This window comes from Balaenoptera ricei, chromosome 4 (genome assembly GCF_028023285.1).
Source record: "Balaenoptera ricei isolate mBalRic1 chromosome 4, mBalRic1.hap2, whole genome shotgun sequence".
In the NCBI taxonomy this organism is placed as follows: Eukaryota; Metazoa; Chordata; class Mammalia; order Artiodactyla; family Balaenopteridae; genus Balaenoptera; species Balaenoptera ricei.
In genome coordinates this window covers 97,511,624-97,539,583 of record NC_082642.1, presented here as the reverse complement: position 1 = coordinate 97,539,583, position 27,960 = coordinate 97,511,624, and the positions used below count along the sequence as shown (strand labels likewise).

The 27,960-nt window shown below is 37.2% G+C and overlaps 1 protein-coding gene across 1 annotated transcript; it reads right to left on the bottom strand.

The window, feature by feature from the left end:
• Positions 1-19,931: 19,931 nt before the first annotated feature.
• Positions 19,932-26,065, bottom strand: LOC132364394 (mitochondrial import inner membrane translocase subunit TIM14-like). The gene is made up of 2 exons (XM_059919985.1): positions 25,937-26,065; positions 19,932-20,473 (listed from the first exon to the last, which is right to left on the bottom strand). The coding sequence occupies exons 1-2, from the start codon at positions 26,063-26,065 to the stop codon at positions 20,018-20,020; spliced, it is 585 nt and encodes a 194-aa protein (XP_059775968.1). The 3' UTR covers positions 19,932-20,017.
• Between the last annotated feature and the right edge of the window lie 1,895 nt (positions 26,066-27,960).

Here is a 27,960-nt window from a genome sequence, read left to right as displayed (position 1 = left end):
CTCCTCTAGCTCCTGAGTGAAAGGCAATGCTATCTTACAATCATTTCTGTGTTGGAGGCACTTTTCTCCATGAATGCAGGGAGCTGAAAAGACCGCGCCTCAAAAGTCCCAGAGGAAAAGCAAGTGTAGTCTGTCAGTGGTTTCACCCTTAAGAATATCCCCTATACTGGGTGTCACTAGAAGAGTTCCACGGGAACAAACGGAGAATGAATCCTCAAGCATTCAAAGCAGTATCTAAAATGCTACCCAGGGTTGTCAAAAGCAAAGCGTCTAACTGCTCACGCTGCAGCAGTGGGAAACAGCCTGGACACAATATCCCAAGTCTGTACATTTTCTCCTTATACTCTGCTGTAGCTACACTGGAATTTGCCACTGAAACATCTACACGTGCACTTGAGCGCACATGCCCCCTGTGGTCCCCAATGTTATCTTGCCACTCATGCCTGTATGTATAAAAATAGTTTGCTTATTTAAAAAAGATATATGCTACTTTCCAGTCTATTCGATATTTCTAGGAGAGCTTAGCTATTTGGACAATGAAATAATAAAGTACACTCAGCTGCTTAGTCAAGGCTTCCCTACCTGTATATGAAATAGAAAAATATAAAGTTTCCACAAGGCAAGTTTTAGAAACCCAAACATAGAAAGATAAAAAAATATTCTTATTCTGTGTAATCTTGGACAATTTACTAGTCGTCTTTTTGACTCACTTCTCATTGACAAACTAAAGATATTAATAGTATTATATACATTTATCAATATTAAAAAGTGCTGTCACAAAGTGAAGGTTCATAAATATTATCCATTATTAATACTATTGTGGTGAATAGACCCAAAGGTGACCCAATAATCCTGCCTACTGGTGTTCACACATTTGTATAATCCTCTTTCCTTGAGTTTAGGCAGGACCTGCAACTTGGTTCTAACAGAACATGGCAAAAATGATGGGATGTCATTCCTGTGATTAGGTTATATTACATAGCAAAGGTTATGAGAAATGTCACTTCCATGATTATGTCACATTATCTAAGACCCCATTTTAGGACACTGATGCTAGAGACTCCTCAGGGGCGAGATGAAGCAAGCAGTCATGCTGGGAAAGCCCACATGGCAAGGAACTGCAGACAGCCACTAGGAAATGAGGGCAGCCTCCAGTCAATAGTCAGCAAAAGGTTGCGGCCCTTAGTGCTCTGTGATGACCTAGATGGGTGGGATAGGGGTGGGGGAGGGAGGTCTAAGAGGGAGGGGATATAGGTATACATACAGCTGATTCACTTCATTGTACAGCAGAAAGTAACACAACATTGTGAAGCAATTACACTCCGATAAAAAAATGTCTTTAACAAACAAACAAAAAGAAATGAATTCTGCCAACAACCTAAAAAAGCTTGAATATGGTGGATTCTTTCCCTGTTGAGCCTCCAGAGAGAGCACAACCCATGCGGCAAAGTGATTGTAGTCTCTTGAGATCCAAAATAGGGGACCCAACTAATCCAGGCCCAGTCTTCTTACCCACAGAAACTGTGAGATAATAAATGTGTTGTTCTAAACTGCTACATCTGTGGTGATTCATTACACAGCAATAGATAGCTAGTATAATGAAGGCAAAATGATAGGCAACATGAAAAACATTCTTCTTATATAAAGAAAACACTGCCTAAGACTTCTGAATAGATATTAAGCAGGGTTGAGAAATCTTGAATTCTCTTAAACATTTCACAGAACTTCAAGGTGGAAGGGATGCATCTTAGAAGTGATCTGGTCTAACCCCTCTCCTCCATCATCTTTCAAGTAAAACCTCCAGCCTCTAAAATGGTTATATAACTGGCTCAAAGTCATGTGACCAGCTAACTGTAGAGCTGGAACTTGAACCCAATTCTTGTGACCTAATGTTTCATATCACCACACTGTTGCCAAAGCTATGATTTCCCATTTTGGTGAGAATTTGTTGATTCTGTGCTAGTAGCATTTAAATCGAACAAAGAGCAAAGATCAATGCTGACTAGATCTTACATGGTCATTTGACTTAATAGTTACACAACTTCATCTTCAGGTCACTTACTATCATTCTGATATGGCTCATTTTCAAGGTAACATTGGATTGATGTGCTACCTGTCAAACTCCAACTGTAGAAGAAACACAGTAAAAATCCAGTAAATGCAGAGCAACCAAGGCTCTGTCAGAGAGTATAAAAGCATTGAGATAAAGGGTAAAAGGTTCAGTTAATACATGAAAATGTCACCATACGCTTGGGATCTTTGCCTGAAGGTTAAGTGTCACAGACTATTGTCAGATGGTGCCAGCAGCCAGAATGGCTAAATCCACCTGGGTGATGAGTGTGGTAACAGATGCTATAATCACATTGCCTGTATGCTCAAGTCAGATGATGTGACCATATTACAATCAGAATGTAATTCCAAGCAGCAATATTTTGTTCTAATTTTTATAGTGGTTGGTTAATCAGATTCTCCCTATCAAAATTAAAAAGGTTCAACATGTCTCCATTTCCCCTTGACCAACATCTCCCCAGATGGAGATGTTCTGGATATCTAATGCACAACAATGTTACTAGTTAATACTGTACTGTATACTTGAAGTTTGCTAAAAGGATCGATCCTAAATGTTCTCACCATGGGAAAAAAGAAAAAGGTAAGTATGTGAGGTGATGCATATGTAAATTAGCTTAATTATGGTGATTATTTCACTATGTATATGTATATCAAAACATCAACTTGCACTCATTAAACACATATATTTCTTTTTAATTGTCAATTATACCTTAACAAAGCTGGGTAAAATGTTCAAGAGATACTATATCCAGACTACATCTGCGAATTTTTACATAGAACATATTTTTTAAATATAATTGAATATGTATTCTGACAACGGGGCAGCATTTTAGAACTCAGGATTATTCTGAGTGGCATTGGTGTCATGTGTCTGTTTTTCCTTCTCTTCTAACTATTCCCTGTACTAGTTTGAATCACAATTATTTTACTTACTATCTGGGTAATTTTGAAGAGTTATTTTACCACCCCAACTTTGAACCTCTTCATGTACATATATGCTTGCTGGAAGATAGCTTTTTGGTATAAATAGAGTCATATATATGTAAAATATTTAGCATAGTATTTATTGCATAAATTGTTGCCTTTGCCTTTTCTTCTAACTTTCCCCATGGAAAGCAACTTTCTATTTCCCTGAAGTCTTCTGGACCTTTGAACAGAAGAGCACAGCAATCCCAAACTTTATAAGGTATATTTACATTTTTTGTATAGAGAAGCATTTGCTATTATGGTAAAAGGTTCAAGTTCAATCTAGCTATGTCTTAAGGTTTATATGGTGCCTATATGGACAGCACTGAGTCAAGCATGGACCTACAATGTCTGTTTTGTCCAAGCATGGTAAAGGGCAAAGATCCATTCCATGCTTTAAGACAGCCAACCTTTTAGCAAATGAAGGGGAAAATTGAATTTAAGTCAGAAAGGGGAAACAAATCCTCCTGTCCAGTAAATTTCTTTAATCAACAAAGTGCTTTTTCAAGACTCTCATTCAATCTCACAAAGCTTGCTAAGTCTCCCCACCCCACCCAGGTACACAAGGTCACAGCAAGTTCTTATTTCAGAAAAATTCAGAATAGAACCTCTTAGGAAGAAAGATAGAAAATTACACTGACAAAAGAATTTGCCAAAATAGCATAAAGGTGTTTAAAAATATTTAACATACTCTCATTTATCTTTAAATCAAGTTTAGAATAGAAACAGAATCAATACAAAAGAAATATTATTAGTAGACTTGTCAACTATTAAGAACTGCACTTACTGTAATTCTCTGGCTCTCTCCCATGGTCCAACTATATGAATGTTTGAAAAAAATAGGGTAAAAGCACATGTAATTTACCCAGTGATGTATCACAGCTTGCTCTGCTAGGAAAGGTAAGTAAATGAGCAAACCTGTCAGTAAGCCCAGCATGAAATGAGGGTGGAGCTGGGATTACAAAGTAGTTATGTGGCATTCAAACACTTTAAGAAAAATACTGGTAATACACAAATTTAAGTCTGAAAAATAAAAAGCTTCTATTCACATATTTTATTTTTTATCCTATTTTCTTTTTATACATTTCCTAATATTCTTTTTAGGTTTTCTTTTACACTGTGTCTGTACAATACTCAGACATTTGAATGAAGATTAGACTGATAATTTAAATATGTGAGTGTATTACCTATTCAACCCTAAGCATGTAGATATTCTGAAATATCTTAATATTCAGAAATATCCAGCTATTTCATGACATTTAGAGGAAACAATCATGTATTAAACTAAAATTTAAACATCAGTATCATATACCTAAGTAAATACTTCTATTTGTACATTTACTTTTGAGGTTTTCTTTTTTTTCCATAAGCTAGTGGTCAATTTCCTACTTATAATTTATAATATATTTTTTTAAATTTTCTAGATTAAAAACTATCTTCTCCACCATTACCTTGATTATCTTTTTAATTATTTTGGCAACTACTGTTTCCTCTTCTTTCCCTACTCTGCTTCCAGATCTTGTTCTCTAAATTTGCCCACTGAGTATGTTGTTTAGTCTCTTTCTCTTTTGGAAAATTCTCAGAAAGCAGTATTTTCTTTCTATAACTGTTATTGTAAGACTGGAAAGGAGAAAAAGGCAAAAGGGCATATACCTCTCAGCAATCAGTATTGCTGACATCTTTAGGGGATGTTTCTCCCTTTTCTTTAGCAGGAAGTGAGGGTGGGGTGGGCATGACCAGGGCAGGCAACATTATGGCCCATCCACAGAGCTATATAATTGGTGTTTTGTTTCTCTTTTACACGCAGATGTAAGAGTTCCATAGACAGCAGAGGAGTTTACCTAGTCCATGGCGCAAAAGTAATGGGATTGCATCATTTATGTGACATTTTAATAAACTAGCTGTTTGTTTATAGACTATATAAACAGACATAAATCTATATTTTCTAATTGATTAGGTAATTAAACACAATTCATGAGTAAATGACTATTTTATATGAAGTGTGATTTCTGTAAACTTTATTTTTCAGAGTATGGCCTCCTCGCATTAAACTTTCTCCAATGGATTTTCACAAACCTCCAGACTCTGAAGCATAAATCAGAAATCTGTTCTTCTGGCCCAATGCTTGAAGAACACTCTGTGACTGTCAGATTTCTCTGCTAGCAGCTTTAGTTACCATAGCTTCTCAAGCCATTATTTTTTTTTCATGTTCCCCCACAGAGAAATGTACAACAGACCCTCTGTTCTCTTTTCTGCTCCATCACTGATTTAAGGTTGACCTACAAAATACTAAAAGTTTAATTCTGAGTCAACTGCTAAGTGCATGTTTAAGGGAGAGGTGAGTCCAACTCGACATGCATGTTGGCTGAGTCTACACATGTAAAATGAAGGGAAGGAATGAGACAGCATCTAGACATATTAAGGCAAAAACATATGTCTGAACCATCTTGAGGACTGAGGCCAGACTTTGTAAAATGTTACTTTTGGGTAGGACTAAAATGCATATGGATTTTCCATTTCACTTTGCATGAGAAGAGGAAACCTATGATAATGATTTGCTTGTATCTATTACTTTCTTTCTTTATAGAACTCAAAAGATTTAAAAGACACTGTTTAATCATGTCAAGTACGTTCTTTTTTTATTTGTCTCTCAATTGTCACTCAAACTTTTAAAAACTGTAAAATTAATTTTTCATTAAACTGATTGTGACACTAGACTTAAAGTAGTAAAATTCCATAGTAGTAAAAATATAGAAGACATTAGTAGAAGTTCGTTGTATAATCAGAACCAGTCCTGCTGGGTACACTGGTGACCTAAATATTAGTATGCCTCTATCTCCTAGTCGGCATTTTACTTGGTGATTTCTCTTAAACCCCTATCCCCTAACACACACACATGCTTATACACACAGGTACACACACACACACACCCCTCTCTAGTACTTATGCCTTAGGCTCTCTGAATTTCTGCGTCCCAATCAAAACAAAGGGATAAATTAGGAGTTTGGGATTAACATATACACAATACTATATATAAAATAGATAAACAGCAAGGACCTACTATGGATGGATGGATGGATGGATAGATGGATAGACAGACAGATAGGTAGATAGACAGATAAACTGAATCACTTTATATATATGTATATATATACATATATATATAAATAAACTGAATCACTTTGTTGCACAACTGAAACTAATACAACATTGCAAATCAACTATACTCCAATAAAAAAAGCACTGTTCTAAAAAAATAAAAAGTAATATGTAAATAATGCTAAAAAATAAAAAAGTGATTTCATAATGAAAAATAAAAACAAAGTTCAGGAAAATGTTTTGATAAATCCACTTACACTGAGGTTAAATGGCTGATAATATTTAACTCACTTTACTAGGGTAAACTCTTAGGTATCTCCAAATCTGGTTTTAAAAATGTTAGTATAGGGTGAAAGGTAGATAGGAATTTTTCAGGTGCTTAAGATAATATCACTTATCTTTTCCATCTTAGATCCAGGTTTTTGCTCAGAGTTTAATTTGTTTTGAGCAATGCAAAAGTCTTTATGCTATACCTTTATAAAAGAGATTATGATGACTTAATCTCTATATAAGTAATCATACATCCTCATTGGCATCTGTAATTTCTAATACTTTATTAATAATATCTTGTTTCACTCTAAAGAATACCCCATATTGGACAATAAATTAAATGTCAACCTATGAATAAGAGAAAACTTTAGTTGCTATATGTAGTCATCCGATGCCTTTCCCCTACCCTCTTTCTCTCTCTTGCATAAAAATGGGAGTTTTGGGCTTCCCTGGTGGCGCAGTGGTTGAGAATCCGCCTGCCAATGCAGGGGACACGGGTTCGAGCCCTGGTCTGGGAGGATCCCACATGCCGCAGAGCAACTAGGCCCGTGAGCCACAATTACTGAGCCTGCGCGTCTGGAGCCTGTGCTCCGCAACAAGAGAGGCCACGATAGTGAGAGGCCCGCGCACCGCGATGAAGAGTGGCCCCCGCTTGCCGCAACTAGAGAAAGCCCTTGCACAGAAACGAAGACCCAACACAGCCATAAATAAATAAATAAATAAATAAATAAATAAATATTTAAAATAAAAAAAAAAAAAAGGGAGTTTTTTTGAGGAAATGTCTCACACCTCTCATATCACTTCTTATAACCATAGAACCCCTTCCCATTTTCTTCCCTGGTTACTACACTCTTCCATCTCATGCTAGATATTCTCACCTCTCATTTCCTCCTCTTAGTCACAAACAACCAGGGCGAAATAAAAGGCAGGCAAAGAGGTTCACAGAGAAGACTTGGCACTAAGAAACTCTAAAGTAACTCAAAACTTAACAGGCATCTGTTCCTACCCTATCCTGTTTGGTACCCAGTATTCTACTACCAAACAAATCTGCTTTCAAAACAGTATCTAAGACAAATAATTTCTCTTATCACTGTCCCTAAGTACCAGACACTGTCTGTAAGTAAATGAGGGTGGAGTTCATAGTTGTGTGGCATGTAATAAGGGCTTCAAAAGGTATATATGTATATATAAACACATATTTAAATAATGTTCTTGGTAAAGGTTATCAGTTATTACTCTCCAAGTATACCCATATTTGGTTACTTCTGTGCCAATTAAAATAACATTCAAAGAGTAAGAAAGACCTTTAATTTTCAGCTTATCCTATTTTCTACTGCTTTGATTTAATACAGGAAAAGTTAGAGAAAGTAAGGAAGTACTTTAAGGCTGATGTCAAAAGCTGGGGAGAAGCATTTTCTATTCCTTATTATAAATAGTCACAACTGGGGAGTAAAGATAAAGTAAACAAAGGTATAGTCCTATTCCTTAATATTCAGGCAAGCTTACCTTGTCCTGAAATACTTCTAAAGGTAGAAAGGGGAATCCCAGCCAAATCACTGTTTCATCCCTAGAAGCTATACATGCTGACCATAATAATACCAGGCATAAGACACCTGCCATTTCCATTGTACCTTACAAATTGTATCTGAGTCTATTTCTACATCCTCTTGGTTGGTTTCCAATGAGGACCAACTATCGCCTTATTTGTAAACCCTCTACTGAGAGTAGAAATCCTCTAAATTTTATTTACCCTGAGTGAATGACCTTTCTGATGTTATGAACCATATGTAAAATTACTAATTGTCAACAATTGGAAAAGAGAGACCTCAAGTTTCCACCCCCCCAAAAAAAGATGGAGTGCTTTTGGCTTTACAGAATAGTGCAGGTTCCAGGATAGGAAGGGGTAAACATTTAGGGAAAATCAGATGAGGACATCAGAACCTGAGAGGACAACTATAATACATAGATATGGCAGAAGGGATGCAGAGAAGTGGGCATTCTTTCATTTATCTATTAGTTATTGAGTAGTCTGTGCTCAGCATTTTTCTAGATGATGGGGATTCACCAGTGAATAAGATTGGCACAGATCCACGGGAAGAGTCAGACAACAAAAATAACGTCAAGTGGCAATAAATTCTATGAAGACACTAAACAAGAATGATAGGATAAAAAGAGCTGGAGTCATTTTGATTAGTTGGTTAAAAAAGGCCTCTCAGAAGGTGGTATTTGAGTTGAAACCAAAATGACAAAAAAAGAATCAGTCATAAGAAGATCCAGGTACAGACTTCCCTGGTGGCACAGTGGTTAACAATCCACCTGCCAATGCAGGGGACATGGGTTCGAGCCCTGGTCCGGGAAGATCCCACATGCCACGGAGCAACTAAGCTCGTGTGCCACAACTACTGAGCCCGTGAGCCACAACTACTGAGCCCACGTGCCACAACTACTGAAGCCCGTGGTCCTAGAGCCCGTGCTTCCCAATGAGAAGCCACTGCAATGAAAAGCCTGTGCACCACAATGAAGAGTAACCCCTGCTCGCCGCAACTAGAGGAAGCCTGCATGCAGCAACGAAGACCCAACGCAGCCAAAAATAAATAAATTTATTAAAAAAAAAAAAAAAAAAAAGAAGATCCAGGTAAATATTTAGGGCAGAAAAACAAACAGCAGAAAAGAAAGAGGATGCAGGGTACATAGGGGTCCAAACACAGGAATCCTTCATAGATGTTGACCATTCTTGGCATCTAGACAGACCCAGCTAGATCAAGGGCCTTCATTAGGTTCAGTATACTAAGATGAACAAAACTAGTTGCCTAAACTTTACATTGCCAAGTCCAAGAAAAACAAAAGCAAAACAAAACAAGAAGTAAATTATTCTGATTGCCTTTAAAAAGACTGACTTGAAGACTTACTTCAAAGAGATTTGGACAGATAAGGATATGGACTGATTTTGAGGCTATCACTAACTGGAGCAAATGTCAAATCCTTGGGTAGCAGCAGGAAGCAGTGTTTTGACTGCTCTTCAGGAGGAAGAGCTGCAGCTAGACCCCATCCCCTGGATGACCCTAGGTTTCCCATCTGCCTCCTTTCTGACCACTTTCTCCTCCCAGGACTTTTCTCACTCTTTCATTCTCTAGCAGGCTGCTCTAACGTTTCTCTTTTCTCCAGGCCTACTCCTGCCCTACCAAGCTTGCTTGTCATAAAGGTTTACTATTTACATATTCAGGAACTTTTGAAAACATCTGTTTTACAGTAGTTTTCTTTCCAAAAGATTGTTTTTATCCATATCAGTGAAATAGACTATATAAGGGCTGTCAGGAGGATTTGGAAATAGTCTTATTATACAAAACCAGATGTTAAAATGGCATTTGTGAAAATTGAATTTTACCTGTGTAGAATTTATTATGCATTCTTTCTTCATATAATATTATCTTATTTTCTCATTTTTATATGTGTTCTTTTACTGAATGGGTATATTCAAATGCAGCCGACTACAGGGTACCAAAAGATTTAATTCATCCATTACTTTCGAGTTATACTTCTCCAAAAGAAGAAATATACTTCTAATTGTTGGCTACTGACATTTATTGCCCAGCACAGATGAAGAGAACCCACTTTTTGGTCCTGACATACGTGACTGCTTATACGTGAGGATGGCCTTCTCCTCAACTCATTTGAAGACCCAGGGATAAATAAATGCTCAGCCTTTCATTGCCCAAGGTGTATTACCTCCAAATGCCATAAAAATCAGTAATTCCTATAAACGAAATAGAAGGAAAAGGAGAAAACTGAAGTGTCCCAACTCATTAAATTGGAGAACAGTGCTCTCTTCAATGTATATGGCAACAAATTGGGCTCTAGAAGCTCCTCAGCCTACCAAGTTTATCAGACATAATCTTATCCATGGTGGTTAATTAGAGTAAACTGTTGAAATAGTAAGACATTACTGGTACCATGCTTCAGATTCATATCTGTATAAACATGATTTTGTGGAAACTGAATGTGGAATATTATTCTGATGGGAAAATGTATTCCAAGTTCCAAACTGCCTTCCAAATTAATTTGTGCTGTGAAATGGATCTGCAAATTAGAAGCTTACAAGGACAGAATGTGTCTTAGTTTTTCCTCCTATTAAGAGCAGGTAGAAAATACTTCACACATAACAAGGGTTCAGTGTGTACCTACTCTGTGTTCTGTACAAGTGTCTGTGGGGAGTAAATAACACAAGCTGATATAGTTTCTCTCCTGAAAAAATACAACTTGAGAAAACAGTATACACGTATTTAACATAATGAGAGGATAATACAATGTTGTACATCATTAAATGCTAACAAAATCATTGTCCATTCTTAACAGAACTCCACTGAAATCACACTAACCTGATGTTAGCAAGTGGTTAAATATGCCAAGCTCAAAATACCTTTTACAGTCAACTCATGTCTTTGCAAGCTTGGCTAATTTCACTCTGTCTGATTCTCCATGGCTGCCCATACATTTGCACTACCGGGACTAGAAAATGCCCCAGGTGACTGAAAGAAACACTCTCTGCATCCCTAGGTATTATTTCCCCACGTTGCTAGATAGACCTAGCTAAATTTAACCACTTAGGATGAGTTGGCGGAAGTGCAGAGAGAACGGTTTCAAGCAAAGCTGAGGATGCTTTGGAAAAAGAAGAGTCCTTCTCAAGGCATCGTGAAGACAGGGAAGCAGCTGGCCAATGGTACTTCTTGGGGAGCAGGGACAGACCTATTGTGTCCAATCCCCAGGTGTTCTCCTCTATCTTTCCCAGCACAAAAGGGAGTGGTTTTACGCTCTCTTCCCTTCTCTGTTCTGAAAGGTTCCTGTTGAATGGTGCCCCCTGGAGCCGGGGAATGGGGCAGTGCAGCAGGTGCTCTTTACTCAGAAGGACAGGTCAAGTTCAGGGTTTGTTTTGAATTTTTATGTTAGTTTTCCTCTTCATACCAAACACTGACCTGTTTTCCATGATAATGTGCCCTGTGGATCATTCTGTCAACAGTGATAATGTATGACAGTGAGTCAACAGCACCACTGCAAGGACACCACAGCCTTGTTGTCAGGCACATTAAGAAGCACCTGATGGGAATCTGGAAAGCAGTCTGGGCACATAGAAAAGAGTCTCTACCTTAGAAGGATAACTTAATCTTATTTTCAAAGAGAAGAACCTCTGCCTTCTTAGCCAGTAATCAAAACAATGAAGACACTGAAAATAGCACCGAAGGAAAGGAGGTCCATGACACAGATAGAAACAACCTCAGCTACTATTTTTACTTGAAGCTTGGTGATTGAGCAGTCTTTTCTTACACATTATTTAAGGGCATTCTTTTCTCTGTAAGTTCGTCAAGTGCAATATTGACTCATCATAAATTCTTTTCAAGTCTTCCTGACTCTCTTTAAAATTTCTCAGTTTACTAAAGCAAAACAGAGGAGTGAGACTTTGAGATGATTCATGTCCATTTCTGTTCTGGGAGCTAAGGATTCTCAAATTGCACGTCGGCTTCCTAATTTTCTGCAGAGCTAAAATATTTCCTAACTATATCCAACTACCTTTGCTACTAACTCCTCTTGTTTGGCCTACTCCACATGACCATAATTGCAAACTACAGGGCTAATGTGCCTCACTAATCACTCAGATGAACTATAATTTTTTATCCTAGGCAAGAGTCCATCAAACTAGGTTAGGGATGGTAAATAAGTTTGAGTTAGCATGCCAATAGGTGGTGATTGCCTAGAGAGATGAGTTGAGAAGAATTCAGAGGCCAAGTCCCAGTGCAGAGGAAATAGGTACTAGTAGTAGTACCGGTGAACAAGGGAATTGCACTGGATTCCCATTGAGTCTCCTCAACACCAAGATAACCAGTTTTATTTAAACAAATAAAACAAGAAAATTGATCAAAAACTTATTTGGAATTATGAATATGAAAAATAGACTTTAATACTATTTTTTTTTCATTTAGCAGTAAAGACTTGTAAAGACTTGGCAAATATCTGAGTGAGGGTAGATCTTGCTTAGACAACAGAAGTCAGAAATAGAGCAGACACATCTCTCAGATCATTCTATTCACTCGAAAACTAAGTTAAGATCTTAGTGAAACGATATGGATCTTCAATTCAGCTTACTAAAAATTACTATAACAGGGAAAAACAAATAAAAAAAAACTTTTGGCAGATATCTGAAGTATTAAATATGAATTCACAATTTAAAAGTGTATTTATACACACACACACTAAGTTATGTTCATTGAAAGTTTCTGGAAGCAATGGCTTCCAGGCAGCAGTGAACACATCTAGCACCCATATCTTGGTTTCTAAATACCATTCATCAATAGAAGGAAACATGGCTCCTTGGATAAATGACTGATTCCAGATCAGGATTAGGGAAAGTGCAACATAAACCCAGAATCTTGTGCTGGAAAGCGAGAAAGTTCTCAGAGATCAACAGAGATGCATGGAAAAGACATAGGAGCCAGTTTTAAGAGGCTCTCAACTGTTCAAACAATTTGGTCATCAAAAAGAATAATGGCCATAATGGACTATATGACACTAATTCGAAAGTTTGTGTCCATTTTGCTACTACAGATAAAGAGAGAACATAAAATTAACACACATAAAATATATTTTATACTTAGAGGTGACTTTTACACCAATTTCGTGCTCTGAAAATTTATATTTGAATGGAAAGAATCAAACAGTTACCCTGCTTTTATAGTAAGGAGCAGAGTTCATCCCTATCATGTTGAGGGAAAAACATAATTAGAGAAAAATGCCAGAGATCAATGTAGAAGAAATGATAAAATGAGAAAACCACCACTCAGCAACCATGAATGAAATAACTGATTCAGAAAGCCAGAATGATCAATGAGTATAAAAACCACTAGGTCAAAATTTGATAATGCTAAAGCATCAACCCAAAGTTTGCTTGCTAATATTGAAGAGGGAATATATAATAAGAGATCTCCTAGACATCATCTCAACCAATTGAACAAATTTAGTGTCACTAAAATTAGGACAATCTGACATCATCTATTTCTTACATGTATATGTAATATGAAGTACTCAGCATTATTTATAAAGTATTTTTGCCAAATATGTTTTATATGAGTTTGATTAAGCTTTGATATTAAGTTTGATACAAGCTTTGATTTATAGGCAGTACAGAGGATAAAGGGACAAGTTAAAAATCACCACCAGAAAACAGACAAATGAAGAATGTGGTACATGTCACAACAAAATTGATCTAGTTTCCTAAAAAAATAAAGTCAGGAAAGAAAATAAAAACAAACTTGGAGCTTTTTCAGAGATTAAAAGAAACAAAACAAATCAAAGATCAGAAAATTGCTTGGCTATTAGTTGAAAAAATTTATAAAAAATATTGACAATTGGGAGAATGAATAAATATACAATATAGATGTTATAAAGAATAACTATTTCTTTTCTTAGGTGTGATAATAGTATTGTAGATATATATGAATCTGCCATTCTTGAGAGATGTCTAGTAAGTATTTAGTGGTATCTATCTATTTGGAAAAGCAACATTAGTGGTAATTGTGTCCAAATGTTAGCAACTTCTAAATTTTGGTGGTGAGTACACAGGTGATCATTATTCCATTCTCTCAACTATTCTGTATTTGGGGAAAACTAAAAAGTAAAAAAAAAAAATCAATATAATGTTAGCTTCCTAAAGTGGATAAAAAGCCTGAAGCACAAAGAAAAATGGTGACTCACAGAGGCCTTTTATCTTCTCAGCAGAACACAGAGCCCCATATATGGCACTAGGCTTCTTTCCCATTCTCAACTCCTTGATGATTTCTTCCATCTATATGCTAGTGATAAAATATTAGGGGCTTTGATTCTTGACTCATTAAATACAGCATATTCTCACTTCACTGTGACCTGTGCTAGGGCCAGTTTAAGGAACAATCTGTCGTCAGATCATTAATACAGCAACTGGCTAGGAAGGTGAAGATACTCATCTAAAATTAATTTCTTGACCTTTTCCACGAGGACGTAGAAGGGAATATTTTAGCGTTCGTAACTGGGGGAGCAGCTCCACTTATACCCTGTGTTTCCTAAATGTGGTAATTAGAGAAACAGAGCCAAGAAGTAGGGACGCATGGGGCAATCAATGTTTCAGGACCCCTCTTGTTGAGAGAATGCCTCAGGCTACCTGCGAAGGGTCAGTTTGGAGAGAAGCAAAGGAGGTTATTCACTCACCAACAGCTAACCTAACGTATGGCCTTAGCCAACTCTACGAGGCTAGAGAGAGGACAGGCAGAAATAAAATCCAATGGAAACAGGCTGTGGCTGCAAAACATCTCAGAAGACTCAAGCTGCTGTAGGGGTCAGTGTCAAATGATTCAACCTTAATCCAGCACAGCCAAGAGCTATCTAATAAATGAGACAATGCCTTACTTTCATCACAGTCAAAGACAAATATGAATACAAAGCCAAACATCTAGCAAATGCCAGTAAACTCTGAGTCAGGAACGCAAATCCTCAGATTCATGAGTAACCTTTACAGGGAACTCAGCGATGCCATTTCCAAGGTGAAATAGATATAATAAGAAATCCTCTGATCCTCAGAGAAACACATTTAAAAATGAAAACCAACACTTATCTGCTCTCCCTTCTCATCTCTTTGTAATCTCCAAGTTGTAGAGAGCTCTGGGAGTACATATAGGGGCCAGTGAAAATTCACAATAATTTCTTCTTTTTATTTCTCTCATTGTTCCTAAACCTTAACCTTTTCAATGATTGCTAATATGGAATGAAATTCTGGTTTCACAGCACCTTTGCCACATAGCCAAAGATGCACCCTTTGAGAGGGGACAAGAAGTCACAAAGTGGTGATTTGGATAATCTAAAAAAATTTTTTGAAGGATGCCATGGCCTTGTCATCACTCTGTACTATTGCAGATTGAATTTTAGAACAAACACTGACTACCAGATACTGGCTGGTCACCAGGCAACATATAATCTATAAAAAGTAAACATATATGAATATGACCTAGTATACAGTAACTGTTCTATAAGTGTTAAATTAAATTCACTTAAATTTAACCTGAATTGGAGAAGGGAGTAGGCCAATAGGTCTCTGCTAATTCATGAGATAAAGGAGCTAGGGCTTGGTTGTAATGATGCAATATTCTCTACCATCATTATTATAGTAACTGACTCATCAATTTGTTGTGAGAAATAACAAGCATAGTCAACATAGTTCATTTAGTTCATATGAATTATACCTACTAATTATCACAATAAACAAATAAGTATTATTTTTTCCATTGTGATTATGAGAAAACTGAATTTTAGAAAAGACAGGTTAAGCAACTTGCTCAAGGTTATAGAAGCATGAAGTGATAGAAGTATCAATAGGATTTAAATCCAGATCTCTATGAATTCAAATTTAGGTCTAAAGTTCTCCATTTCTCAAAAAATATTTCCCCAGAGGTATCATACAGTGACTTAAATTCCCACCATGATGAAAGGACACTACAATATCATCTACTATTAGCTTACTTCACCAGCCATGGATACCCTGCTGGGAACAGCTATGTGAAGAAGGTAAGTGTTGATCCTGAGTAGAAATTTTGGAATGATCTCAATGTTCATAAGGATGGAAAGATTAGGAAGATTTTTGCAGAAGGAGGTCTTGGAAGTTTTAGGATAGACTACTGGGTGAGGGTACAAGTGGTAGTGATGAGGATGGAAATTCAGGAAGTTGATGGTAAGAACACAACGTACTCTGAAGATCGTGCTTAAATTGTTGCTCACTTCTTTATTTTCTACCCTGAACCCTGATGAGACTCATGGATCACCAATCAGATCACAGAGATTGTCCCTAAATTTTATCTTTTTATAATGTAAAAGTTGGCCAAACTCATTTAAAATTTTAGAAAATGCAGCATTTAAAAAACATGAAAAAAATTATCTGCCAAAATATGACAACTGTTAACATTTTTATCTATTTCCTTCCAGCTTTTTTTTCTCCCTATGCCTATAATTTGGGACTTTTAAAAAACAGTTAAGATGATAAAACTTGCACACATTTGAATCTTGTTTTATGTTACATTATAAGCATTTCCCACGTTATTTCTCCATAGGATTTCACAGTCTGAGATCACAGCCAAGTTGTTTCCCCCTCCCCGACATAAGTTGCTTCTCTCTCTTTTACTCATTCTCTGTTGCCCTCTCCCCCACCCGATCCCTGCCAAAGCAGCAGTTAAAATATTGTAAATTATTGGAAGGGGGTGGAACCATCATCACAAGGGCCCTAGGAGCTGGACCACAATCTCACAAACCATGGCTCTCTTGTGCAAGAGGTCACTTTGGACTGACTGCCCATTTGTCTTTACCTTCCTCTTCTAAGGCTAAAGGTGATGAACTAAAAGGAAGAAAAACATAAAATGAAACTTTCTGAGGTCATGCTGCTGACCTATTGCATTTAGCTCCCTCTAGGGAGGGGGTACATTATCCATTCTACTCAAATCACTTGGGATATCTGGGCCATGATCCCCTGGAATGTGAACAGGCGATGTTCAAAATGTTATGGCTCAATGATTATTCAATCTTTGCAATAAGAGTGGATTATAAATCCATTTTTATATTAGTGCTGTATTGCAAAAGTCACTTCCAATGATCTATTTACTGATTCATTCTGTGATTCTCATCACAGGTGAATACTGAGTAAACAAATAGGCACAATACAATAAGAAGAACTCTGTTGCCTCTGACACTGAAAAGGGTGATTTTTAATACTGAAAAAGAGGCAAATTTCATAGGTTAAAATAATAGATTTATCTCAAATTTACTATTGGTCTTGCAACAGAAACCAACATTGTTAACATGCTTTGTTGTCACTGTTTGCTTTCGGATTTATTTTTGTTTTTGCTTTTTGGTGATGACAGAAAAAAAAAAATACAAATAAAGTATTTAGGTTTCACTATTGCCTCTTGAGGATATATGAGAGAGACCCTTAACTGTTCAAATTACACAAAGAGATGAGAGAAGAAATTACCAGAGTTTTCTGTGAATTAAGATTTGAAAGTTCATCCCCATTAACATGAATGGAGAAGAGCATATCACTATAGGCAAATGCATTAAATGAACATGGAAATTCACAAAGTAGATGGCTTAGAAATGCTACTCATTCTGTGAAGATCTTTTTTTTTTTTTTTTTACAAAAAAGAAAATATTTCTTTAAATACCATTCTCCATTGAAAAATGTAAATATAATGACAGTATGAATGAAAATGGACAGTATGAATTTCAAGAATATGTCTATAAGAAAAAGCAGGATACACATGTAGTCTATGTAATCTGTTATTGCCAGTATAGATTTCTAGAAATCTGTCCATATGACACAGTTCCTATACTGTAAACAACCTTAATTTTACCTTTTCATTCAAGATTATGCCTATAAATTCAATGTTATAACATTACTGGTCAACACTTGGTCCATACCATGCAGCCTTATGCAAGAATGCCATCTTCTCGTGGTCATCAGTGCCCAGGTACATACTCTAGCCCTGAATAGCTATTTGTTCAGCTTCTGTTGGCAGCTTACTTCTATGATCCATTAATACCTACAATAAATCAATAATCTCAGGGCCAACCACCAACCCGGTGGATGTCAACTTTTGTGTGTTTGAGAGTGGTGGTGTGTGATGGTGAATGAGAAAAGGAGAGACATATCAAAATCAGCTAGAAACATCTAAAAATACCCTTAGGCCCTGCTCCTCTGCTTTGATAGACAGTTAAGGTGGAAGGGGTCATGAATAAAATTATATTTATCAATACATTGTTAAAATCTCCAAAGACAATTATGATTAATTTCCTACAGTAAGTACCACTGCCTTAACCATCAAATAAAATGCATCTGAATAAGTCTTTGGTAACTGAGTTCAAGATATAGCTCCTGCATTACCAACTCTGAGTCTGATGAGTTGTGAAACCATGGTCATGTATCTTAATTGCTCTATGTCTTAGTTTCTCATCTGTAAAATAAAAGTGTTTCTCACTTACAGGTTGTTTCCAGGATTAAATACGTGTATACTTAGAACAATACCTAATACATAGTTTGCACCCAGTGAATTTTATTTTCTCAAAAATTTTATTATGCCGTGAAAAAGAAGGGCAAAGATTCCTTTCAAAATCTTCCATCTCTCAGATATAAATCTTTAGTTCAAATCTCTCTAATGAGCCCGAGATCCAAAATCCTCCCAACTACCCATTGGTCTTGGATGTCTCAATGGCACCATAAACTGAACTTAATCTCTGTCTGCTCTTAATTACAATAGTTGTTCTTCCCAATCTTAAAGGTCCCCAGCAGTCTTCTAGTTACCCAAGCCAGAGACCTGAGAACCTTCTGAACACTTCCTCCTCCCTCTCCAAATTAAAATATTTAATGTTACCATGTTCTCTTGATTCTGGCTCCTAAATATCTCTTGAATATATGTCCTCTCCAATTTTTATGCTACCACAGTGTTAGGCTATCACATTTCTCACTTGAATAATACTTCTCTGTTTAACCAGTATTTGTCAGGGACCAGGGGACAGGGTAGGAGTTGACTACAAAGGCACAGCAAGAGGAAATGGGGTGGGGGACTGTTGGAATTGATCTGTATCTTGATCATGGGTGTAATTACCATGACTATGCATTTTTCAAACTGTAAAACAGAAAGAATGAATTTTACTTTAGGTAAAGTTTAAAAAGTAGAAAACAACAAAACGCACACAAACCACCCCACAAATTCTCTTCCCTTACTTCCCAATGCCTTTGTAATACAAAGAAACATCTGAGTGTGGCCTACAGAGCCCCTCAGCATCTGGCCTCTGCCCACTTCTCTAGGTCCATCTCCCACCTGTCTCCCCTTAGCTCTCTCCACACTAGCTGCATTGGTCTTTGTTCCATCCCCTCAAAGCACTGTTCTTCTCATCCTAGAACCGTTGTGTCTGTGCACAATGTTCTTCTCTGGTTCATTCCACCTTTTGGCAAGTTAACTACTATACATCCATTAGATTTCAGTTCAAATATCACATTCTCAAAGATAGCATGCCAAGAAATCTTAAGAAACTCGAGGTATAGACAACTGATCTTTGTGCCAATGAAAATTAAAATCACCACCACCACCACCTTAGTGGAGGTGTTACAAAAAGGATGGATTAGCTATTGTACGGATTATGTACCAATATGCAACACTGTTAGAACTTTTTTGGTACTTTTTGTCAGTTCTAAGGGCACCCTGTATTTATCTTCATAGCATTTATCACAGTGTCAAATCACATTGTTCATCTGTGTGATTTTTTTTTTTTTTTAATAGCAGGTCTCCACCACTAGATTGCAAGCTTCAGAAATCATAGCTATCATCCCACCATTACATTCTCCCAGTTTCTAGCACAGAGATTAACCAAATACATAATGAACAATGGAATGAATGAATGGTGAGTGATATTTTCAAAAAGCAGTGCAAAGCCAATACTATTCAATGACTTCCCTCAGACTCTTTCACTTTCTTTTTTTTTTTTTTTTTTTTTTTTTTTTTTTTTTTTTTTTTTTTTTTTTTTTTTTTTTTTTTTTTTTCATCATACATTTACTTCATTTTTTAGCTTGACCTTCTAGTAAATCTTTAGCTTCATTGATTTTGGCTGCTATATAAGGAGATCCTCCCTTGTCTGGGTGATTTAAAAGCATAATTCGTCGATGAGCATCTCTTATTTTTCCCTTATTGGCAGTAGGGCTTACACCTAGTATTAATGCTGCTTCCCGTTTTGTCATTTTGGGTTCAAACCCACCTCTGTAATAGCCACCACTGAAGGCAGATTTTGGTAGACTTTGAAAAACTTGTTTTACTTGAGGCTCCATATTCTTCATGGCTTGCAAAGCGTAACGGCCTGCAAATCCTGCAGCAGCAATGGTGAGTCCAACTGCTACCACTGTACTGGCCATGGTTCCCGCTCGGCTCCTCTGCTTCCACCGGGAGCGCGGTTCATCCCACCCCACCAACTCTACGCCTCTACCACAAAGCGAGGCGGCCACCACCAGCACGTACCTCTTTCACTTTCTTAATGTGAGTCCAATACTTGGTGATTTAAGGCCTCCAAACATCTGCTTTGTCCTGGTCTTCTGCATGGTATTTTTTTTTTTAACCCTTTTTGTAGGCTGAAAAATGACCCTCTGACGAATATACACATCCTAATCCCTAGAACGTATAAGTATTACCTTATATGAGGAAAGAAAAAAAAAAGGTCTTTGCAGATATACATTATGGATCTTGAGATGAGGAGATTATTCTGGTTTATCCAGGTAGGCCCTAAGTGCAATCGCACAGGTCCTTGGAGAGGCAGAGGAAGATTTCACACATAGGTGTGAAGAGGGAGGTAGAGATCGAAGCAAAGTAGCCGCAAGTCAAGGAGTGTCAGAAGCCACCAGAGGCTGGAAGAGGCAAGGAAACAGATTCTCCCCTAGAGGCTCAGAGGGAACGCAACCCTGCAGACACCTTGATTTCCAGTGACACTGATTTCAGACTTCTAGCCTCCAGAACTGTGAAAGAGTAAAGTTCTGTTTAAGACAGCCAGTTTGTGGCTAAACTGTTTCAGCAGCCATCAGTAACCCATTACTCCCCAGAACTTTCTGACTCTGACTCTTCCAAGACCCACACAATTATCACCTCTACTAGTACTACTCTCCGCCCTTTTCTTCTTTAGACCTTCAAGGTTGCAGTTCCTATCTGTTCCCACATAAAAAGATTAGTATAATGGAAAGAACATGGTTTCTACAATCAGACAGATCTGGGTTTTAATCTTGACTCAATTAGAAATTGTACGATCTTGGGGAAATTAGTCAATCTTTCTGAATATCAGATTCCTCGGCTTTAAAATGAGTGCAGTAATCTTTATATTGTTGTGTTATAAGTACTTCTTGAAATACCCAGTGAAGAATAATGCTTTGCAAAATGTTTGGTGTCTAATAAGTACCTAATAACATTTCTTTCTTCTCACCTCCAATTAACTGACTAAATTAATCCTACTCAAAAATCACCTTTAGGGAAACAGTTCTGACTAAACTACCTAAATTAGCATCCCTCTGAATCTTCATTCCCGTTGCCCTCTCATCCCTTAGCCCATTTTAGTTTCTTCATAGCCCTAATCTCAATGGCACAGTATACATGTGTACATGTGTGCTTATGGTCTGCACTGCCCCCCACCAACCAGATGTAAGTTCCATGAGGGCAAGGACTTTTCTGCCATTTTTCTGAGGTACATTTCTGTACCTCAGAGCCTAGAAGATAACCACATACAGAAAAGCTCATCAGTCAATGTTTCTGAGTGGGTAGATTTTCTTCTCAGCTATTTGTTCATAGTGCACTTCACTTTTCTGTGGAGACCCAACTTAATAACTTGAAAGTGTTTAACAGAAAGCTGCCATTGTGTTATTACAGAACTAAGCCCAGAAATGAACAATGGAAACACAGTTTTATAAAAGTAAATGAAACCAACAGGCATTATAAAGGTAATTAAAGTCATAACTATGTCTCCATTATACATAATCTTAACTGCAGACCTCACAAATAGCTAGACATCTATAAGTATACCTATGTAAAATCCACATTATAGTAACATTTGATAAATGCCCAGATGTCAGCTGATATGTCACCATTATTTCAAACCTATGATCATCAGCATAATAGAATATTCTGCTTCATTTTTCCTTTGTAACAAATGGGCTCCATGTTCTTTGAAATTCTTTCATTTTGTCCTTTAGCCAGTCCAAAAAAAAAAAAAAAAAACATTTAAAAATACGTATTACACTGTTGCCACATACTTGGCTAAAATTTTATTTTATGCCTAAATCATTTCAATCCTTTTGGAACCTCCTAGAGATTTTCTTAACAACTTTTATCCCCATAACTCCTAAATATGTCACATGGGGCATTTTGCAGGTGGTAGCTAAATCTTTAGGAACCAGGGTATTTTAAGTTAATGGAGATATAATTTTCCTAGGCTAAATTCTAGAAAGTTAAGTTTAGTACATCTATTTTTCCAAACAAATGTTGACACCATTTTCTCTTTATTATTGTGATTTGCTCTCAGATGCTTTCTTCTCATTTATGCACAGAAAATACTAGCTAAATATCCTGCTAATCTTGGAAAGGAGTTTACCTTATGTTCCTTTTAGCTTTTCTAACTCTTCCCTCCAAATTAGGGGAAAAGGGAGAAAAATGCTTGGAATGGCTTTTTTGAACTTTTAAACTATCTCATGTTTAGGACAATGGGAATAAGTTAAAGAGAAGAAAGAAAATAAGAAAAAGTAGAGGAAGTGGCACCGAGAGGAAAGGAGTGAGAAGGGGACGGGAGCTTATGGAGTAAGTATGACACTTAGAGCAATGTAGAGGTGTGTTTTAATCCTGGCTGTGCTGCTTATTAGTTATGGAACTCTAGGCATTTGGACCTCTGAGGATCAGACTTCTCCTCTGAAAAACTGAACAATAATAACTACATCATAGGGAGGGTCTCAGCAAATGTTGATTCCACTCTTTTTTGGAGTCACTTTTTCCTCCTTCAACGGTTTTCCCCTCAGACATCCACCACAATAATCCTTATTTAAAAGCTACATGTTGATTTATCCCCTTTCTTCTTGGTCTCACACCTCCTGAACTTCATAAATTCCAATGACCTGCTACTTCAGCCACCCTTACTTTAGCCCCCATGATCTCTCCCTTAGCTCTCAAAAGATCTAAATCCATAATCCTCACCTCTTTAATTCTAAATGTATGTCTTCCCTTCTACCTCCCCATACCCTGCCTGTTATTTGCCCTTTTCTCACTGTTACCTCTAGTCAGAATTCAACTCTTCCAAAGCATTACAGGCAGGCGTCCTGGGACTATTTATCTCTCATTTGCAATAGATACTTCCATTCAACAAATATTTAGTGGCTCCTATTACCTGCCCCTCAGTGATCCAAGCACAAGAAATATAAAGATGAACAAAACTGATCAAGACCCTGCCCTCAAGAAGCTTTACTTATATTTTAGTGGTAAAAGATAAAGGAAAACATGACTATAAATATATTGCTAAGTAGTGATTAAGAAGTTGCATAGGGGGACAGAGTATGGGAGTGGCACTGTTTTAGATGGGGTTGCTGAGAAAGCCTCTCTGGGAGAAGAAGTGGATGATGGAAGCACCATGCAGATGTCTGGAGGAAGAGCATCCCAGAACAGTGATTTTCTTAATCACTATTTAGCAATAAATTTATGTTTTCATTTATCTTTCACCACCAAAATGTAAGTAAAGCTTCTTGAGGGCAGCCTTTTGATTAGATGATTCATCTTTGTATTTCTTGGGCTTGGATCACTGACTGGCAGGTAATAGGACCCACTAAATATTTGCTGGGCGGCAGTATTTATTCTAAAATGAGACTAACCACTTCCATCATGCACACTCTCCATTCTGAATCCATTACTTTCTCGTTGTCCTACACGTCTTGGGTAAGGCCACAGTTGTCTTTCTCTACATCTGGGCTTCTGAGTTATGCCTGAGAAAAATCACAAAGATGAACTGATTGGCCCTACTGCAAATTATTACCAAGGTGTCTGGAAACTCTGACAAAGCCTGGTACGGAGTACGCACTCAATACATTTTTGTCGAATGAATGAATTTGCAGAATCCTATGCCTGACCATACTTTTCCCAAAACAACTATTATCATAAATCTTGTCATAAACTCAAACTAACAGCTTAAGGATTTAGAGCTCCAAGATTCTCTTTTAATGTTACATTTTTTTCTAATATATAAGTTACTCTTCTTTATACACATTAAAGAAGAAAAAAAGAAACTTTCATAGGCAGTTTTCCAAAACCAGAAAGTATTATTGAAAATTATTCAAGTTCAATTTTGAATAAAATCCCCTGAGGTTCCTGTAAAATCTCTGCTGAATAAGTTCACAATTCTGAGAGTACCATTTTTAGTATAATCTTCTCTTGGCTTACTTGGTAATTCAGCACTCTGAAATAGGAGGGTGTGAAGATTAAGCAAAAAAGTCCTACTTGAGCAAAGTCCTCCCTAACTTTGGATTTTAGAAGAGATCTGGTAAAACTTATTCTTTGTTACAAGTTAAGTTTGGGGAAAAGTACTTCTCTGTTTATTGGCAGTGAAATCTGGGCCCGCTGAACAGTTCTGGATCATCAATTGCCTGATTAGTCCAAAACGCCTCCAAACTAATGCAGACATAATACTTCCCTCAGCAAAGTGCGTTCTAAGTATTTAGAAAACTGACAGAATCACTGTAAGCCGAAGTAATTTTAGAGAACTTCCTCGTCAAGGTCCTCAATCGCAAAACATGATGCTAAGAAAAAGAATTTTAAAGTCCTTTCTTTTCTTCCTGGCCCATTTTATTGAGTACTACAATGGGATAGTCACATAAGTAATCAATTATGGTTCAGCTTCCAAGGGCAACATGAGCCCTTCATTGGTAGGATGTATACTTGGAATTGCTTTCCTTGTAGTGCACTAGAAGGAACCAGAGGCATTCCAGTGTGGGACACTGTGCCCTTAGTTGGGATGGAGACTTTGGTCCAGATATTTTAGAAGAAAGCTTAGGAAGGTGGAGAAATATCCTCAACTTCTCCCTCATCCTTACCCCAACATCTGCCACAGATATCGAATCATTCCTACGTTGAACCCGGTTAATTATGTGACAAAGACACGTATTTTCAGGATGGTTAAACAGTATTCAGAGGTATATCTCATGGCCCTGGAATAGAGCTTAGTTAGTTCATTCACCCAATCATTTATTCAATGAGCATTTCTTGTGTACGTATGCCAGGCACTGTCCTAAGCATTAAGATATAAAGTTGAAAGCAACTTTATGCCTGACCTTAAGGAGCCCGTGATTTAAAGGGAAAATAGACCTATTAAAAAATGGAAATACTATTATGTTAAACTCCATTTTAGATATTTTAACATGGTGTTAAGAGAGCACAGAGGAAAAACCAACATACTTAGAAGTCACTTAATAGTTTCACTGGGAGCTAATATTCGATTCAGATCCAGAGGCTCTAGCCTAGAAATGCAGATGAAGCAAGCAAGCTTATTTGGTCGAAATGTTAGAGCATGCCTCTTATGTTGGCCTAATCCATACAACTGGACTTCTGCTTGGGCTTTCTAGGGAACTGAAGATGTGGCTGGAGCCCAGCTGAACTACATGACTCCCTGACACCCTCCCTTGCCCTTCCATATACTCTACTCCCCTATTGTGAGTTCATGGCTAGGTTCCTTCTTGGAGATACTTGAGCCCCTTGAAAATCACCACACTGTCAAGCTGTCACTAATGTGACTTCAGGTGTTATGACAATGCCTGCAGTGCTGCTCCCATGCCCTACCAACTGGATTGGCCTTCCTTAGATATACAAATAGATGCTGGCTCAAAGGCATATACCCTGGTTAAAACCTGACTTGAGTTCATTATCCCCTTTCGTTTGCTCTACATAATAAAGTGACTATCCACCCTGACCCTCACCTTGGGAACCATTTCTATATTCCATTCAGGTCCCTCCCCTGCCCCATGTGGTCTCAGGTCCTTCATTCCTCTGTAGGAACTTGTGAGATCCAGAAACTTGTGAGATCCAGAAACTCTGATACTACACATGATGCAAAACACATCATTATTCTCAACAAATGGTATTTATAAAGGAACCCCACACATAGGCTACTGAGGTGCATCACAGGTTTGAAAACCAACAGGGACTCAGATAGATTACCCCTTGTCCAAGATTGCCCACATAGCAGGAATAAAAACTGATGCTCCAAGCCATATTTTCTAACTCCAAATTCAGTTGTCTTTTGCCTGACCACACAGTATGGGCCAGGAGGAGAGGTCTGGCCCCTCTCCCCAAGGAAGCATAGTGGAATTCATCTTGTTGAGGTTATTACCCTAGATTAAAGAAACAAAAACTTAATAGGAAAGCAACATAAAAATCAAGATCTAAATTGGAAAAAAATAGCAATAAAGGAGAGATTAGGCCAAAAGATTAGGATAAACAAGGCTTCAGACTGAGAAGTCAAGTATACAGCATATTCAAGAAGAGCAAAGCACCCAGGCCTGAAGGTTTGAGGCAGCCTGGAAGATCACCTAACTGTCTCACCTTAAGGTTCCAAATACTAAGCCTTGCTTGGCCATCCATTCAAAAGCAATAACAAAATCAGATATGGCTGGGATGAAATAATAGATTTCCTACCTACTAGTCAAGACTACAGGTGGTCAAGATATACGGTTATTAGAAATTTTAGACAGAACATGAGAGGATAGAACTTATGATTGTTTTGAAATATTATTTCAATTTGAAGCAGCAGAGAGGATAGCATTTCATATTGAGGAAACTGCATGGACAAAGACACTTGTTTTAAACCAGTTAAATATAACAGTATAAAGTATATATACACAGGTGCCCATTCCAATTTGAACTAAAATATCCTAACTCAAATAATCACTAGCATATTTATGAATTATGCCTCCATTGTCAACTAAAAACATCCATTTATTTAAAATGAGGTGGTTTTAGTTTATTATAGTCATTACTAGCTGTCAAAAAAGAGATAACGCTCTTGAATATCCTCAAGTATGTATAAACTGTACATACATTACCTAGCAGGGGTCCACTCTCAATCAATATTTTCTCAGAACGACATTTCTCAGGAAGGAAGATCTTAGTGAAGCTAACAAATTATTATCCTTCACAGGAGAACTCCAGACAGAACCCTAATTAATGAATTGGCTTAATAGCAGTTCCTTGTTTATAACTCGTAACATACACACACTTATAAACAGTGGGAAGCAGGCATGCAAGGAGCAGCCTTAGGAAGTGGGTGTAAAGAGAAACGAGTGTAGTATAAAAGATGAAACCAGACAAAGGAGAATAGTTATGTCAAAGAAACTATGGCAAGAAAACCACCTAAGAGGCTCTATGTCATACAACTGGACTCTGCCCGCACTGCATAAAAGGAGAGAGACTCAAAGAGAAGAATATCTTTTTCTTGTAATCACAAATGCCATTTATGGCTGCTTTGATTCATTTCATGGTCTTAAGGACAATTATTTGGCTTTCATTGCTAAAGGTTCTCTTTAAAACAAAAGACTTAAGAGTAAAGAATTCATTTATTTCCCAGTAGCACTGTACGTTAATTTGGAGTGTGCTTAGTTCTTATAGGTGCAATTTCAAGTTACTTCCAATCCACTGTAATGCCATTTTTGCAATTGATAATGTAAGTTTCAATTCATTTTTTGCTGCTTTGCCAAATAAATACAGAAAAATGATGTCTTGGTCATATATAATGATGGTGCTGTTTGGGAAAATAATTAAATGATACCATAGTTGCTATTTAATTATACTGGCTCTGCTGGGTATTTTAAGATTAAGTTACTGTTCTTTTCACCATTCATTTCATATTTCTGTCATTAATTCCACCAATTCATTTCAGGTTCTTTCACAGATCTTTCTCAGTGTTTTGCCCTCTCCTTTTCTCCATACCCCATAAAGAAAGCAT

What these genes read in the sequence shown, in the direction of transcription:
- LOC132364394 (XM_059919985.1), bottom strand. Translation starts at nt 26,065, where the DNA reads ATGTGTAGTATCAGAGTTTCTGGATCTCACAAGTTTCTGGATCTCACA. An exon ending in ATATAGAAATGGTTCCCAAG is followed by an intron (nt 20,474 to 25,936) that starts GTGAGGGTCAGG and finishes AGAAAGTGAAAG; the next exon opens with AGGTACGTGCTGGTGGTGGC.